The sequence below is a fragment of the Colossoma macropomum genome, unplaced genomic scaffold, assembly GCF_904425465.1.
Source record: "Colossoma macropomum unplaced genomic scaffold, Colossoma_macropomum, whole genome shotgun sequence".
Taxonomy (NCBI): domain Eukaryota; kingdom Metazoa; phylum Chordata; class Actinopteri; order Characiformes; family Serrasalmidae; genus Colossoma; species Colossoma macropomum.
In genome coordinates, this window is record NW_023494802.1 from 4,515,439 (window position 1) to 4,531,811 (window position 16,373).

The following is a 16,373-nucleotide window of genomic DNA, read 5'->3' on the forward strand; positions in this document are numbered from 1 at the left end:
CTTAGGTTGTGACTTAAGCAGGCCTAAAGTTTTATTACACACTCTCATAACCTAAGAATAACTCAACCAGTTTGCACTGCAGTCTCTGTAGTAACTGAATAATAAACCTCAGGAGGTAAAAAGCCTGGGATTTCATGGGGTTAAATAAATAAATAAATAGTCAATGTGTTCTCAGTTTTAATACTGTTGGAACATTATCTCTAATCAAATTACATGATTGTGGGAAAAATAGACAATATGAATTGATTAGTTTATGGTGAGTTTTCTGATGTTTGGGTTAGGAATGTCTCAGCTCTTGACAAGCTCTCACTTGTGTTAATGAAAACTTTTACATTCACATTTCACATTCAAAAGGAATTCATGTAGAATTAACTTTTTACTATGCAGTGATCTTGCTTTTAAATGTTTGTCACTGTCAAACAAACCTCTGTATTTCCAAACTAGAAAGGAAATGTTGTAAGCTATTGTAAAGAGATTTACAATTACTCTTTACAATATTTATCACACAATGTAAAGGGTGGCTGGTGTTTTTCAAATGCAAATTTTTGTTCCAGCAGCAATATTATGTAATTACATTGTAATAAGTAAATGTTTTTTACTTTAAACTAATAAAATGAGTAGTTCTCAATTATTGGTATATTCTGTGTGTAAATGTATCACTGTTTTATCCTATTGTCAATGTATACAAGTGTGTAACATGTATATTGAATGTTTGATACTTTTCTATGCCCTCCACTTTTGAGACCTAATTTCTTGTTGGAGTGGTTGCTGTTAGGTTATTAAATGTGTTTTAAAGCTTATGGTGTGTGTGTGTGTGTGTGTGTGTGCATGTTGGAAGTTTTCTACAATGTTTTTGTCTGTGTCCCTTATTGCTGCTGTTATAAAACTGGCTGCTATATTTGGTTGTGGTTTGATGCCATTGGCTCTGTATCACATCTGGGTTCTTCTGTCACTTGTTGTATTTCAGTCCAACAACACCCTGACGTTTCACATAACTTGTGCTGTCCTGTCAAGCAGTATGTTTTTTGTCTAAATTGTGAAATTTTATATATATATATATATATATATATATATATATATATACACACATATATATACACACATATATATACAACAACCCAATAACTGCCCAAACTATGTTGATGTATTTTATTCATGTGAAAATGATGTGCACATTTGAGTCATATAAATTCAGTACATGATTTTTCAGTGTCATTACTAATAATGAATTATAAACCAAAATGTTAAGGGGTTAATATCATCACACTTGCCATTTTATGCCTGAAGTGTTCCCTCTTTAGCTGCTGGTTGACCTTTCTGACCCCCCCTTGTGGTTGCGGGCCTGTTCTGCTGGAATGTTGAGTGAGTATAGTGGCCGCTGGTCAGAGATTAGGCCGCTGTGCCACCCCTCCTCATTCCATTCCAGAGTGGGCTTCCCTCCAGATCCACGCTGGGCTTTTATCTGAGCCCGGGTGACCGTGATGGATGGACGCAGTGGGCACGGACAGACCCACATATGAGGGCAGAGAGGGAGCGGCCTGTCCTGGCTTGCTGCTATAAAGCTCCTGGGGGCTGTGCCCTGATCTCCACCGAATCCCTGAGGTTCCACCACTCGTCTGCTGCACGTCTCACAGCCCAGGCACCATGAATGACATCTACAAAGCTGCGGTGAGTGTTTACATGCTAGAGCGCTGCCGGCATCACGGCCTTTAAGGTTTTAATGGTGTAAACACTGAAAGGTTCTGCTCTGCATGAAGATTCTCTTTGAAGAATCTCCTAGACTTAGTCTATTTTGGAGGAACCTTTCTTACTGTTAGAAAAAGTGCTTCTTTGAGGGGTTTTTAGTTGAGGCAATGGTTATAAAACAATCAAATGACTGTTTGAATGCATAAATGGTTCTTTGTGTGGTTAAATAGTTAAATGGTTCTCTATTCTATATATTGGAAAGCCTGTAGTAAATGGTTCTTTAAAGAACCAGTTAAAATGGTCCTACCTCGAACCATGACACCTCAAAAAAGTATGAATACTTAAATGGTTCTCTGCATAATTAAGTGGTTCTTCTCTATAATGGAAAGCCTATATTATGTTGTTTTTCATAGAACATTTTAAAAATGGTCCTATATCCTATAATGGGCCTATATAGTCTTGTTTCACATTATCTTCCGTAAGTAAACAAATTCTTAATCTCTTAATTATAAAAGGCCCCTAAGTAGACCTGCATTTTTACACTGTACCGAAAATTTTGGAACCAGTGCTTTTTCCACTGGCAATTAGTACTGAGTAGCACTGAAGGTTCCAGTTCCATGTTTTTTGGTACCTGATCAAGACTGGACCTAATGGGTTCTCCTTTGCCTTTGGTAACACTTACAGCTGAAGCCAACCTTAACTTTATTCATTCTTTACTCTTCTAGGTGGTGATAAAGTAACCCAGAACTATTACATAATCAATAATAATATAATAAAATATGACATATACTGTTGTTAAGAAGTGAACACTAATGCTAGTCTCCACAAAATGACAATTTTGCACATTTTCACACTCAACAAAGAAAAATATAATACGGGGGTAATAACCCATAATATTCATGTCAGCACAACCAGTGTTGAGCTAAGCTAATTAGTAAAAAAGATAGCAAATGTGTCAGTTTATGCTCAAGAGAAAAAAACAAGCTTTGTTTGACTCTACATATGTATCAGTAAAAATGTAGACATTTTTGTGAATATGTGGCCAGAATAGTCTGGTATATAGTTGCATGTCAGCCTAAAGTTAACTGGCATGCAAGTTAGCTAATTAGCCAAATTAGGTGCTTTAGAGTGGCATAAAATTACCAAATAGACAATGAAATTGTTAATTGTGTTTCCAGCTGACGCTCAAGCAGGTGGAAAATGGGCTAGAACTAGAACCATAATTTCTGCTGGTTCGTTTGGGTCAGATCTTGTAATGGAAAAACGCTTAAGACTACTGGCATTACAACAACTGTACTGAGATTGTAGACAATAATATGCCCATTCAACACAACTGTGACTTCATTCAAGGTCCTTCTATGTCCTAATGCTTAAGTAAGAGATGTGATAGAATTGTCTTTAAATATATTCACCCTTGAACACTATCAGAGCTGAAAAGAGGCACTTGATAAGGCCTGTGGTTCCATGCTGTGACTTCATGCCTACACATGGAGTGGCCACTGCTTTTCCCAGGCTAATTTTGGCAAGTTCTTCACTTTCCCCTGAATGTGTTTACATGACAGAAAGCAGCGGAGCTTAAGATAAAACACCCACAGCCAAAATTCCTTCACTATCTGTGCTTACGAGGGTGCCTTGTGCTATCTCCCACTGATCTCTCCCTGAAAAACATATGGGTGTGTGTTAGAGCATGGAACAGCGGAACACTTTGGACTGGCATATTTATGAGTCAGCATCAGCCGTATAGTTTGTGCCGGATCCGAGTAGGCCTACAGACGATAACTCTTACTTAAGCAGCTGTCACGCTCCCTCATTCGCGGTAGCTTTTTCAGGATTACCGCACCATTGTTTGGGCCCATCCGCAGCTCTGCTAATTTAAAGCACTTTGTATTGTCTCCTTTATCTGTGGTTTCTTAACCCGCACGCTGCTTTATTTTTAACTCACGCCCTGATCATAGCTCTGTCCCCGCGGATGAAATATGGGTTTGAGTTGGAGGAGAGGAAAATAAAAACAAGTGTGCCTCTGACTGACAATGAGACAGCTTCCCTACTGTTTTGCATTGGAGAATGTAGGTGGAATAGCGGTAGATCTTTGAGGGGAAGAAAATGGGGGCAGAACTTCATGCTTCAGATGCTTTGTGTGTGGGTTTGTATTCATGCATTTTCAGGACAGAAGTGTCCTGACTTTGTAGGAAACGGGGCTGAACAACAGAACCACCAAAAAACTTTGAAAGGAAGCTTCGTGTTTAATTTTTAATACTGATTAAAACCACTGCTTACTGAGTTGTTGTGAAAACTGCACTATATAACTGAAAGAAGTAGCATCACTAAGTCAGAAGAAAAAATACACACTAAACTATGGTGTGCGTGCACCACTGCGAGTCGCCCAATGGTGCAATTAGGTTCAGATTTAGGCTTGGAAAATTCTTATCACATATAGGCCCTTACATGTAAGTGGAAATGGGGGAAATGCCATCCTTTATAACATTGCCGACTTACTGTAAAACCATTTCTGTGTGTGAGTTTATCATTGACAGGACGATGCTGGTGCATAAACCTACAAACAGTTATAGAAAATAAACTGGAACTGCTGTCAACTTTGATTTTATAGGACAAAAAAGAAAACCTTGTAAAGGAATGTCTTGCCCCACTCTAAGGCAAGATGCCCCTCTATCTGGGGAAAGAAGCTGCGTAAATGTTGAATCAGTTTGCCATCTAAGTTTTACATAATTCATAATGTATATGTCAAATCATTTCTCGTCTTTGCTTTTTTCAAATTATTAACCAAAGCAAAACACTAAAGATATTATATTTCAAAATGAAATCTAGGCCTCTAGCATATTATGTGTTAATGATTCCTCTACTGATTATATATGGAATTTATTATTATTTCATATAGGCAATTACATGTCAATGATGTCATAACAAAATCTAAGGAGAATGAAAAAACATTCCAAAGTTGAATGGAATTTTGCAGCATTTCTATTGGACCATTTGATATTAAATTTGAACATAATCTAAAAGGAAATACAATTTACATATTATTACATATTATTATTATGACGTTTATATATATGTATATATATGTGTATATATATATATATATATATATATATATATATATATATATATATATATCCTGACAAGGTATGAAAAATCAGTGTGGTGCATATATGTCAAAAATGTAACTATATTATTTGCTTTGTCTTTATCTCTACAGGTAGAGCAGCTCACAGATGAGCAGAAAAGTGGTAAGTAGAATGAGCATCTCCTGCTGTCTGTTCTGTGAGAGCAATGTTGTTCTATCAAGAACTATATTGGTATCATCAAACTGAGACACTATCATGAACCTGTCAAAGCCTAAAGGAATCTGTACTATTACAAGTTTTATTATAGTTATAAGACTAAATGTAAGCGATAGTTCAGTGAAAAATTTAATTTGCACAATTTCCTCATTACCTCAAATCAGTCAAGACATGTTTGGTGTATGAAGTTTGCTAATGTAGCTAATAAGTTAGGAAACGTTATAGCTGTCAATTAGCACTGCGCAAACTGCATTGAGAGAGTGATAAAAGCACTGAGCCTGGTGTCTTCACTAAACAACTGTGCTTTAAAAAACTGTAGCAGAGAGAGCTCTCACACTGAGCTGTAGTCAATAAATGGTCAACGACTGTCCTGTGCTACAGAGTTTCGGGCGGCCTTCGACATCTTTGTGCAGGATGCTGAGGACGGCTGCATCAGCACTAAAGAGCTGGGCAAGGTGATGAGGATGCTGGGACAGAACCCCACTCCAGAAGAGCTGCAGGAGATGATCGATGAAGTGGATGAGGATGGTAAATACAGGGCAATCAACCCCTAGACCACTCACTATAGGCCCTTACTTAGTGACCACATACCTTTCTCAATTAGAGTACACACTTATAAATCTAGAACAGTGGCTTGCGCAATATTTTTAGAATAGCCGAAAATTTCAACCTGGCTTCTTCAGACTGCAAAGGGTATTTTATCATGAACTGATGTAGACATAATAGTCTAATATTTTAAACATGCTGTGGTCTGCCGGCCTATTTGACAGTTTTCATGAGCCTATTGCTCATATTTAAAAGCATACATCAGTGATGATTTTTTATCTGGTACCAAGAAAGGAGTTATGTAAGTGGCCATTTCCACCAATGAAATGAAAACTGACTCAGAAATTTTTAACTAGTATAATAAAATGAAATAGTTCCCCCATAACTCTATGATCAGATTGACCAGGACACTGTTGTCTCTGTGTGTGAAATGTGTGAAAACACAATAAAAACACTTCTTTAAATGTTAACTTGCTTACTCACCTACAAAGATGAATCCAGTTTGCTTCCAGTTCTGTAAATCATACACATTTTGGTCAAAGTATATTCCATATATTCTATGTGGAAATAGATTTTATGGTTACTGTGATAAAAGTGTATTAGCTTAATATCTATTACCTAACATTGCATTTTGAATGTTTGTAGACGTCTACTATGAACATTTGCTAGACGTTTTAAAACATAAATGTTTATAAACATACATCATTAATGATTTTGAAAAGGATATAATGCACAATAAAGTTATGATTATGCTGGACTACTTGCATGCTGGTTTTGTTTAGCACTATGACTATTGTCAAGGCTGCTGTTACTAACCAGGCTAACTTACAGCCTGCTTTTAGCTATGCTAAAACTTCAGCTTTGAGGCTGTGTCAAAGCAAAGTTCTGATCCATAATTTGTTTTGATAAAAAATATAATTAATAAAAACAAAAAAACTTGGGAAAAACCTAATGGATTATTTGGCCAAAACTAATTGTTATACAAGCAACCTACACATCTGTGCTTCAAATGAAAACGTAAACTTTGTTTTCAGGACCTACTGTTTACGAACAGCCAACAGTCAATAAAATCTATGGCAAATTTATGCAAAACACAAAAATTCAACCCAATTCTGTGTTGTTAGACCTAGATGACCTTTCCTATGAGTTATGTGAGATGAGCTACATGAAAATATAAGCATAAAAATAAATATAATTCACAAAAAAGAGAAAAATGTGTCAAATGTGACAAATTTGCAACTAGAACAGCAAACATCAGCATGATAAAACTGACATATGTTTTATGGATATGACATCTGTAGTACATTTTTGATAAATCTGTTTTGATAAAACTTATATACAAAATATAAACAGTTTAGAACGTTTTAAATTGGGGATACGGGCCTCTTTCAGTGAGAGGCTTAGTTGTAACACTGCGTTAAAACTAACTCTGCCATGTGAAGGCTGTATGTTAGCCTGGTTAGTTCTCACTGAGTGTTGTTTAAATATTACAGTCACCTTACAGTATAAATTCTATGACTTATATACACAACTTCGTGATCAAACACAATTTTTTTTGTTGAAAAATTACTTCTATTGTACAAAAGCAGTCTTCAGGGTGAACATTGAGAACCACTGTCTATCTGATTGCTGTGAAAATTCACAGATGACGTTTCTATGGTAATACGAGATGGCCAAAAGCACTGCTACTTAAGCCTGTTTAACTACATAAAAATCCATGTTACGCTTTAAGTTGTGTCCCACTCTCCCCTTTATAAATTTTAAGCAATATCCAGTGGGTATGCTGAGCATATATTTAGGGCACCAAAATGGCTGCGTTCACATATATGCAAAAGTTTGGGTGCCCCTGGTCAACTTACATGTTACGTTGATTTTCTAAGTGCAAATAAGTTAACACATCCTCTACAGGGAACAAATTTAAATATGGCATTTTCTGCAGGACTGCACAATTTCTATTTAATTTCTGAGTTTAATGTAGTGTAAAAAAACCATATCATATTATATATGTCATTATATTTGGACATGCATTTTGCCTTTTTTTGATTTGTTAAATTCAGCAAATCAGCAGCAATTGTGCATTCAAATGTGCAGAAGTATGTTCTTTATAGAGGATGTGTTAACTTATTTGAACTTGAAAATCAACAAAATGTCATTTTACTTGGGGTGCTCAAACTGTTTTTACATACCTTTGACCCAGACTAATTTGTCTTCAGGCCTACCATTCTTTACTCAGTCTGGGCCCATCTATGTGAAAATGAAACCTACTGCATTTAAAGGAGCATCTTCAGATATAGAAAAATGTAAAAGAAAACTGCAGATGAAACATTAAATCAGAGTGATACTGATATACTACATTCACTTGCTGCACCTTTAAAGGGAATTGTAAAAGCGTGTTGGGTTTGTTTCCGCAGGCAGCGGTACGGTGGACTTTGAGGAGTTCTTGGTGATGATGGTGAGGTGTATGAAGGATGACAGCAAAGGGAAATCAGAGGAAGAACTGGCTGAACTCTTCCGCATGTTTGATAAGTATGCCTGACTTGTATAAACACAGTGAGTGAATAGCTTTGGGAGCAGCTTCCGCAGGTTTGACACAGCTGATGTTTGCGTGTGAGCAGGAATGCGGATGGTTATATTGACCTGGACGAGCTGAAGTTGATGTTGGAGGCCACGGGGGAGACCATCACTGAGGACGACATCGATGAACTGATGAAGGATGGAGACAAGAACAACGACGGCAAAATTGACTATGACGGTGAGGGTCGATTCTGGAGGTCAAAAACTGGAATAATGAGATTAGCTGTGCTTGTGTGTGCCTGTGGGTTTGTGTGTGATAGCATGGGTTTGTAATCTTCTATGAATTACACATAAAGGTATACTCTTTTGGATTTTTTTCCACCTAATCTCTCACTGCCAAATCTGTATCATACCATCAATTACCACAGATAACAATTTTGGTTCATTTCTCTGTACTGAGTAAAGTGCAGAAAGCTCATCTCATGTCCACGTGCTACCAGGGTTTCTATCACTACACAAAATATGGACGAGGCTTCCTTTATTATTGAATGCACTGAGATTTCTTAGATGTTGCTATTTAATCCCAAGGGTTGCTAAGGGGTTACTAGACCATTGCTATTGTATCCAAGGTTATTGCTTAGGTGTTACTAGGCCATTGCTATGATGTCCTAGATGATTGCTAAGGTGTTACTAGACCACTGCTATAGTATCCCTTTTTATTGCTCAGGTCAGGGGTCAGGGCTCTTTTACTGCCCTGTTGCAGCTCCACAGCAGAATTAGATTTTTAGGTAAAATTAAATAATCCTCCTTTGCAGTAAAATAAAGCTCTGCTGATCATTCTAACACTGTTTTAACAATAAACAGTCTTAAATGCTGGAGTTGTATTATGTATAACTGTTAATTCACCCTTTAACCCTGAGGATTAGCACGCAGACTGCTGTTCACCACAGCAACGCAGGCAACCTCGCTTAGCTAGTAGCTAACGAAAAGACAAAGAAAAAGATTTAGGATAAACATCGATTATTTGGAGCTGAATGGACTTATTTGCCTTTATAATCACTCCAGCTGGTTTCCTGCTATGTTTAATCTGCAACGTGAAACTGTTGAACTCTAAAAAATCACGAAGCAAAGTCAGTTTCTCGTTTGAATTGTTCCATTCCACCTTAAATGGTGCAGCAGTTACATTCAGCATTTAAGGTGGAATGGGAAAATTCGAACAAGAGGCTGGTGAATGAGAAGCGACTTCAGCCTCATGAAAAGTCGAACCCTGAGAGACATTTTACAAGAAACTGTTCTACTTTTGAGGAAAAGTCTGTCTGTAATGTTGATAAGAGGCAGTGTGAGAGATGCTCTTTGTCCCAAATGGAAAAAAAAATATACATGGACATTGGCTTTCATTTCCTATGGGGTAAAAAAAAGTGTGTGAACAATTGTTGTATATAACTGTGTGATTAGACCCAAGCCAACTGAAATAGAATAGTTTTAATAAAAGTCATTGAACAGTTGCCAAAATCTGTGAATAAATATTAGAAGTGCAACTGTGTAACAACAACATTTATACTCTAACAGTACATGCTTTAGTATGAGAGAATGTTAGTTATAAAACAGCTCCAGTTACTTTTGCGTTCCCTAAGATTATCTGGTATTAATGGCAATCAGAGCCTGTGAAAACACCCTTATTACTACACTGGTAACAAATTCTTCTCTCTGGAAAACTAGTCCCATCTTAGAAAGAACACATCATACAAATTTACGGCTTAGTTTTTTTGGGTTTTTTTTCCAGACATTTGCCAATATTATTGCTCATGATAATCATCTGTATGCTATAGATGTGTCAAATAGAGAATAGGTTGAAAAATGTTGGTGTATTCCTTTGAAGCCCCAATCAGAACAACATAGCAGCTCAAAATCAAGAAAAACATATAGAAAGCAGCTGCAGTTAAAATGGATATTAAGTTTACTGTTGGAACCAAACATGATTATATTTTGCAAAATGAAGTTGTAGTTGTTAGAAATCAATGGGCAGTTAGTACAATTGGCAATGTTATTTGTAACCACTACGATGTGATAGAGAAGAATTTTCTGTGCTAATTCATTTCTTATTTTACCATTTGGTTTCAGAGTTCTTGGAGTTCATGAAAGGTGTGGAATAAGTGTCAAAAATGAAAGAAGACTTACCTTTTCGGCTCAACTGCTTCGCACTCAGATTCAAAAGAACGCCAAAGAAAGAGCTTTGTGGTGTATTTATCTCAAACATGTCAATGAGGAGTTCAACAATAATGCAATGTTTATAATTGATAATGCCTGTTTTTTTTATATAAAAGCCTTCTATTTGTGTATGTTTGTAATGTTTGTAACCAGAGTCTAAAGACTGAATGTCTGTAAAAATTATTGTAGCGTGAGCCGAATTGTTTTTTTTTTTATCTGCTTGATCCTAAACAGTGTAGAAAACATTTTACCTCAGGAGGAGTTGGGGCCTTTAGATACACTGCCTTTATCTGGAATCTCTCAAAGATAACATCCAAGATGGCCTATTTTAAAATCAAAGCTTTGTAATCCTTAAAGTTTGCCTTAACAAATCAGCGCTATATGTTAAGTATTTCTCCTTTCTTAGAGGCTAACTCTAGATTTCTAGTAAGTGGAGAAGTAAAACAGGTAATAATTGTGCGCAAACACAGAAGAAAGCGCTCTGTGCCTGAGTTGCCTCTTTTGCTTTGCTGAATTAGGTCTCCAGAAATGATTCAATTTGATTCAAGTTTTGTCTTGTGCTGAGATGGAAATGTATTCAGCGTTTTATCCAGGGAGATGAGTTCTGTTCTCTAAAACTGCACATTTTGTCATTCTGTCTAATTTTCCACAAGAGGTTTCTGGGGAACACTCACATATGAATAACAAATTTAATATTTATTATGAGTATATTTCAGAGCACGCCTGCCAAGCTAAGTGTACACAAAGCTCAGTCAAGTGACCTTCCACCTTCTTTCATGATTCAACTCCATTTCTGTTGGTTTATTTTGCTCTGTTTGCATTGCTGTTTCTGTTTTGAGCTATAATATTGTGCAAAAGTCTCAGGCAGCCATGTAAATAGTTTAAAACTATTTACAGTACTTTGCAAAAGTTGGAGCCCAGCCCATTACCTATATTAATTCATTTCCAGTCAAAACAGCCTTCATTTTTCAGCATGAGAAAAATTTCACAGCAGCTTCAACAACTAAACAGTCACACTTTGCAGTATTTAGTGTGTCCATTCTTTATCTTTATTGCAGCTGCCATTCTTTTCAGGAGACTCTTCTTCAGTTTTTCAAAGAAATCTGCAGGGATGTTTTTCCACATCTCCGAAGTTCAGTCTTAGAAGTTGGTTGCATTTTCTGCTTTTCATGATCCAGATGATCCCAAACACATTCATTGGTGTTGAGATCTGTACGGAGCCCTGCTGATGACGTCCCGTATAAATAAAGATAATGTGTGGCCACAGCTTAGTTGGGAATGAGATAATTAAGCCTTGACCACAGCTAAATAAGACATGAGCTCATTCCCAGGCCTTACAAAGTCATGGCCATGACTTAACTGTCTCGTTCCCAGGCCTTACTAAGTTGTGGCCATGCATTAGGATCTCGTTCCAACACGTTAATATGCTGTGGCCATGCATTATTTTTATTCGTATTGGGTGTCACCAGCAGGGCCCGTAGATCTGGACTATGAGGTTTAAAAATTTGATTTGTAAATTTCCTTTTTTTTAATCTATTTCCTTTTCTTAGTGAAGCTTCTTGACAGCTACACATCCTTTCAGACCCATAGCGCTGAGTTGTCTTCTCACAGTGGAAGGATGGACAGAAACACCTGTGGATGTTTTCAGATCTGAAGCAATTTGATTTTCTCCTCTCTCTCAAAGCTGAAAGCTGTAAATGCTGGATATCTGAAGGGGACAGTTTTGGGGGTCTACCAGGTCTTGCATGATTGTCCATTTTCTCTGTAGCTTTTCATAAATTTTTGAACTCTGAAGGTTTTTTTACTTGACTTTCAGCTTCCTTATGCAAGTGGATTATCTTATATGTAACCTCCTCAATAATACACACACACACACACACGTGCATCATCTAAACCACTTATCCTTCTGGGTTCATCAGAAATATCTTCTGAAAAATGAATAACTTATACTCAATGGCTGTTTTGCCTAGAAATTGAAGAAATAAAAGAGGGTCTCTGACTTTTGCACAGTACAGTATCTTGGGACTAAGTGTGTTTTTGCCAGTAGAACATTATATAACATTAGAAAACTTACAAATAGTCATAAATATAGTAAAACATAACATGAATTTCATGTTTTTTTTATAATGTTATTGATATGTTGATGCAGCTGAAATGCAGTTACAAGAACGTCAGGTTTGGTTCCCTAAACATCAGCCATTGCATATCGTCGCTGTCCAAAGAAAACCATGTATCTCCATTTTTTATTGATTTTTATACATTATACATTTTATACATTTCAACACAACAGCTGTCCATTACATTGTCTGAAAATTTCATGATGAATGGACCAACAGAAATGCTCTAAAATCACTTGGAATACAATCTCTTTACATTGACTTCCATTGAAAGGTAAGAGTGTTTTTGCCCTCTCCTGTAAAGTTACTATTTTGGAGATACTTGTTTTTCTTTGGACAGTGATGATAGATTTGTTCAATTCCAACTGCAAGCATTAATTAGATTAACTTGGTATTGGATGGTAACTGTAAATACTGAGCTTCTTCAAGGAGAGCTTTGGAAATGGTTCAGCTAACACATTTACAACAATGTTAGTGTTTTTTGAGCAAATGCATGTTCCCTGCCCAGATAAATGGCTTTACACGTCATTTTCTAAGTTGCATAAGACTTTTGCACAGTACTGTACATAGAAAAGCGCCCGTTCCAAAGGATGTAGCTCGGAGCCTGTAGCAGGCATGTGTGTAGTTGTATGATTAAGAGCCTGTATCTGGTTACACAATGTATTGAGACAGGAGCTATTTATGGTTAATCCTCACAGTGCCCATGTTTGAAGAGCTAATCTGATGACAGAAGTCACCGTCAAACGGGGTCACAAACAAAGATGAGCGGAGCTTGTTGCTTCGCCTTGGATTATGTAGGCTGCACATGCCCACGTACAAATAAACTTCTGAAAGTGAAGTCTGAGCTAATCAGACTCATTGCCTTCACATCTGTATCGCACCATCATGCATGTCACAGCCATTTATGTCAAAATACTGTAGGCCCAACCGGATCCATGAGGATGAGGTCGACATAATTCCTATCAAGGACAAATAACTGACATTTATCTCATTTACGCCCCTCTTTCGCTGCTGTTGAGGATTATGCACTTAATTACCTCATTGGAGATCGCTGTAAAATCCAAATATAACATAAGTAAACAAGTGCCACGTGAGCACTGCATGAAATCGGGCCTATTGTTGCAATACTGTAATTATAATTATAGCCTATAGGGGGCAAAAGTGGACAAATCACAGGATGCAACTTTAAATCTACAGGAGTACTAAAGTTTAAAGGAGTATTCAGCTTGATCTGCCACATCTTTCTTAATGTGCAAAACTCAGCGACCACCCTTCATTTATTTAATTTCCAGGCAAAATGGTCATAAAGCACAAGTTGTTCAGGAAAAAAAAGCAGAAAAGACAACAAAAATTACATGGAAGCCTCACAGCTAAATATAGTATCAAAGGTTCTATTATTTAGTTTGTCCACACTTCACCTTTATTGAAGCCTCTATTAGTTTGAGGAGACTTACTTTCAGATTTTCCAAGAAATCTGTAAGGATATTTTTCCACACCTCCAAATCTCAATCTTAGAAGTTGGTGGGAATCTAGAGTGGCCTTCTCACAAGGGAAGGATGAGCAGAAACACCTGTGGATTTCTTCAGATCTGAAGCAAGAGTGGAGCTTGGACTCTCTCAAAGATGAAAGATTTAAATGCTGTTTACCTGATGGGGACAGTTTTGGTAGTCTACTAGGTCTTGCAGGTGGTTGTTAGGAGTCATTGTTTGCAGATATCAATCTTTTTTGAACTCCAGTTTTGGCACCTCTTGCTTTTTCCACTTATTTTCCTGTAACTTTCCTTCCTTTCTTATGCAAGTGGATTTTCTTTTATCTAATTTATCTCATATCTAAATCAAATGAATAGTGGTCTCTGACATTTGCACAATGATATATATTTCATTGATTAAGCTTCAGCATCTGCCCATTGGCTTGTATTGGAAGTGTGCCTCTGCTCAACAGGTTTTTCTGTTTTTATAATTATGTGCAACAAATATTATGTTATGTTAAGTATTTATTGGTCATACAAGGGAAATTCATCATTTTGCTGCCTAACTATGCCCAATCTGGGAGCAGCACAGTGTCCGCCTACAAAGCAGCGCTAGCTGGGGCAGTGGAGGGTGAAGTGTCTTGCTCAAGGGCACAACCAGGTATACCTAGTCAGTCGTGGATGCATCAATATTATTGTCTGTGGTAATGAACCGTGTACTACAGATATGGCACATAAAGATTAGACTGAGCGATGCTGAAGTATTCCTTTAGTTTATTATTCGTAAAGTCAAATTCAACAAGAACCAAAGTAGCACACTGTCTCACTTCTATGTGCTAAAAATGGACTTGAATTGGTCAAATATCATTTATAAAGTGTTAGCAAGTGCAGTGTGTGTGTTTATTCACAAAGCTTTACTACTTCAATGAATAAGAGATTGATGAGACAGGAGGCTAATAAGACATCAGCTTTTCTGTTCAACGTCTGTTCAAAGTCTTTTGATAGCAACAAATGTCAACATGCACACTGTTCTAGCAAACAGAGGCTTTTATTGTTACTGCTGCAAATCTACATCTAGGACAAAGCATTTGGCTGTATTTTCCAAATATGTTGAAAAAAATCACTCAGCTCTTTTTATCTAGTGATAATGTAATAAGAACATTGCACATCAGTGTGTCTAGTACATATGCATGTATGAGTATGTGTTGAACATATACTGTAGTGTACATTTGCTTCTGTGTGTGCATAAGAGAGAGGGAGAAAAACAAAAAGGGGAGGAAAAGAGGGGCGGAGAGTCAGTTATGTAAGCCTCGCTGGATGAGTCATTTTGCTCGTCATTAAGACACACTGCAGTCAGATTTTTTTCTCTTTTCTCAAAGAGCCTTGAGTAATCTCAGACTGAGGCAGGGTCTGCTACGTGTGACCTGATTAAGCAAGTGCCCCTCATGCTCAGCAAATGACCTTGGACACCTCTAGACCCCAATGAGGAGGTTGAGAAACCATGGATAATATAATATAATATAATATAATATAATATAATTATTAATACTAATAATTAAATACCTAATTCATTGCAGTAAAAGGGTCTATATCACAGAAAAAAAAACACTTTCTTTAATTATAGAGTTTGATGTAGTATGTAAACATTGTTCAAGTTCTGCACAATTGCACAAGGCTAAAGTTGGCTTCTTTTTCATCAGAGCCTCAAAAATGTGTTACTCTTGAAATGATGCAGCAGACATTCTGGGCCAGAGTGGTAATGACAGAGATGGCATTCTTCCTAATATAAGTGAGGGTACCATCAAAATGATTTTGAAGCTATTATTTTAACGTAAACGTATTATATAATGTCACTTTAAGTTGAATCAGAACATTTATACGTAAGGCTAACTTCAGCTTTGACACACTGACAGAGATGAATTTATTACAGTGCTTTGCTTGGTTACTAAGAACATGAGCTGGAATAAACTGGTGTTATGCCTATTATCAGTATATTTTGTGGAATTGCCAGTCACACCTGGCAGAAAACGGTGTCCTTTCATATGCTATCAAAACATTCCTCTACTTGCTACTGCTACTACTTTCAGACTTACTACTTTGGGCGAGCTTACCAAGCAAGCTGGAAATTTTCTCCAGTCCAACACATCCCAACATGAGCCTGACCCGAGGCTCAGTGTTGTACGTAAAAAATGGCCCAAATCCGTTCCAAAATCTGATATTTTATTGGTTAGGTAGCAGACCTCTACTGACCAATTGAGCTGCAAAAACAACCCATTTTCAAGTCTTTATCTTGTGGTGTTATAAAAAAACCAGCACATTTACGTATATATGCCTATTTAGCCTACAGCAGTTTAGCTCTGCCCTTTTACATGGATATTATAAGGAGTGTTTCATCCTGCACTTCTTGTATGAGATGCATTACATGAGAGCCAATCAGAACAAAGCTCATTTACATATTTACATCACTGTTTAAGTCTAAAATAAAATGGTCATGCAAAAATGAATTATGATGTTTTTGTTACAAAAACCCAC

At 37.0% G+C, this 16,373-nt stretch overlaps 1 protein-coding gene across 1 annotated transcript; it reads left to right on the forward strand.

Moving 5' to 3' along the window:
- Nucleotides 1–1,565: 1,565 nt before the first annotated feature.
- Nucleotides 1,566–10,385, forward strand: tnnc1a (troponin C type 1a (slow)). Its single transcript, XM_036591399.1, has 6 exons — nt 1,566–1,668; nt 4,904–4,934; nt 5,370–5,516; nt 7,946–8,060; nt 8,150–8,286; nt 10,170–10,385. Exons 1-6 carry the CDS (start codon nt 1,645–1,647, stop codon nt 10,199–10,201), a joined length of 486 nt encoding a protein of 161 aa, XP_036447292.1. The 5' UTR covers nt 1,566–1,644; the 3' UTR covers nt 10,202–10,385.
- Nucleotides 10,386–16,373: the final 5,988 nt, after the last annotated feature.

Coding starts and splice junctions, on each gene's coding strand:
- tnnc1a (XM_036591399.1), top strand. CDS start 1,645: ATGAATGACATCTACAAAGCTGCG. Junction 5,517..7,945: donor CGATGAAGTGGATGAGGATG/GTAAATACAGGG, acceptor TTGTTTCCGCAG/GCAGCGGTACGGTGGACTTT. Junction 8,287..10,169: donor CGGCAAAATTGACTATGACG/GTGAGGGTCGAT, acceptor ATTTGGTTTCAG/AGTTCTTGGAGTTCATGAAA.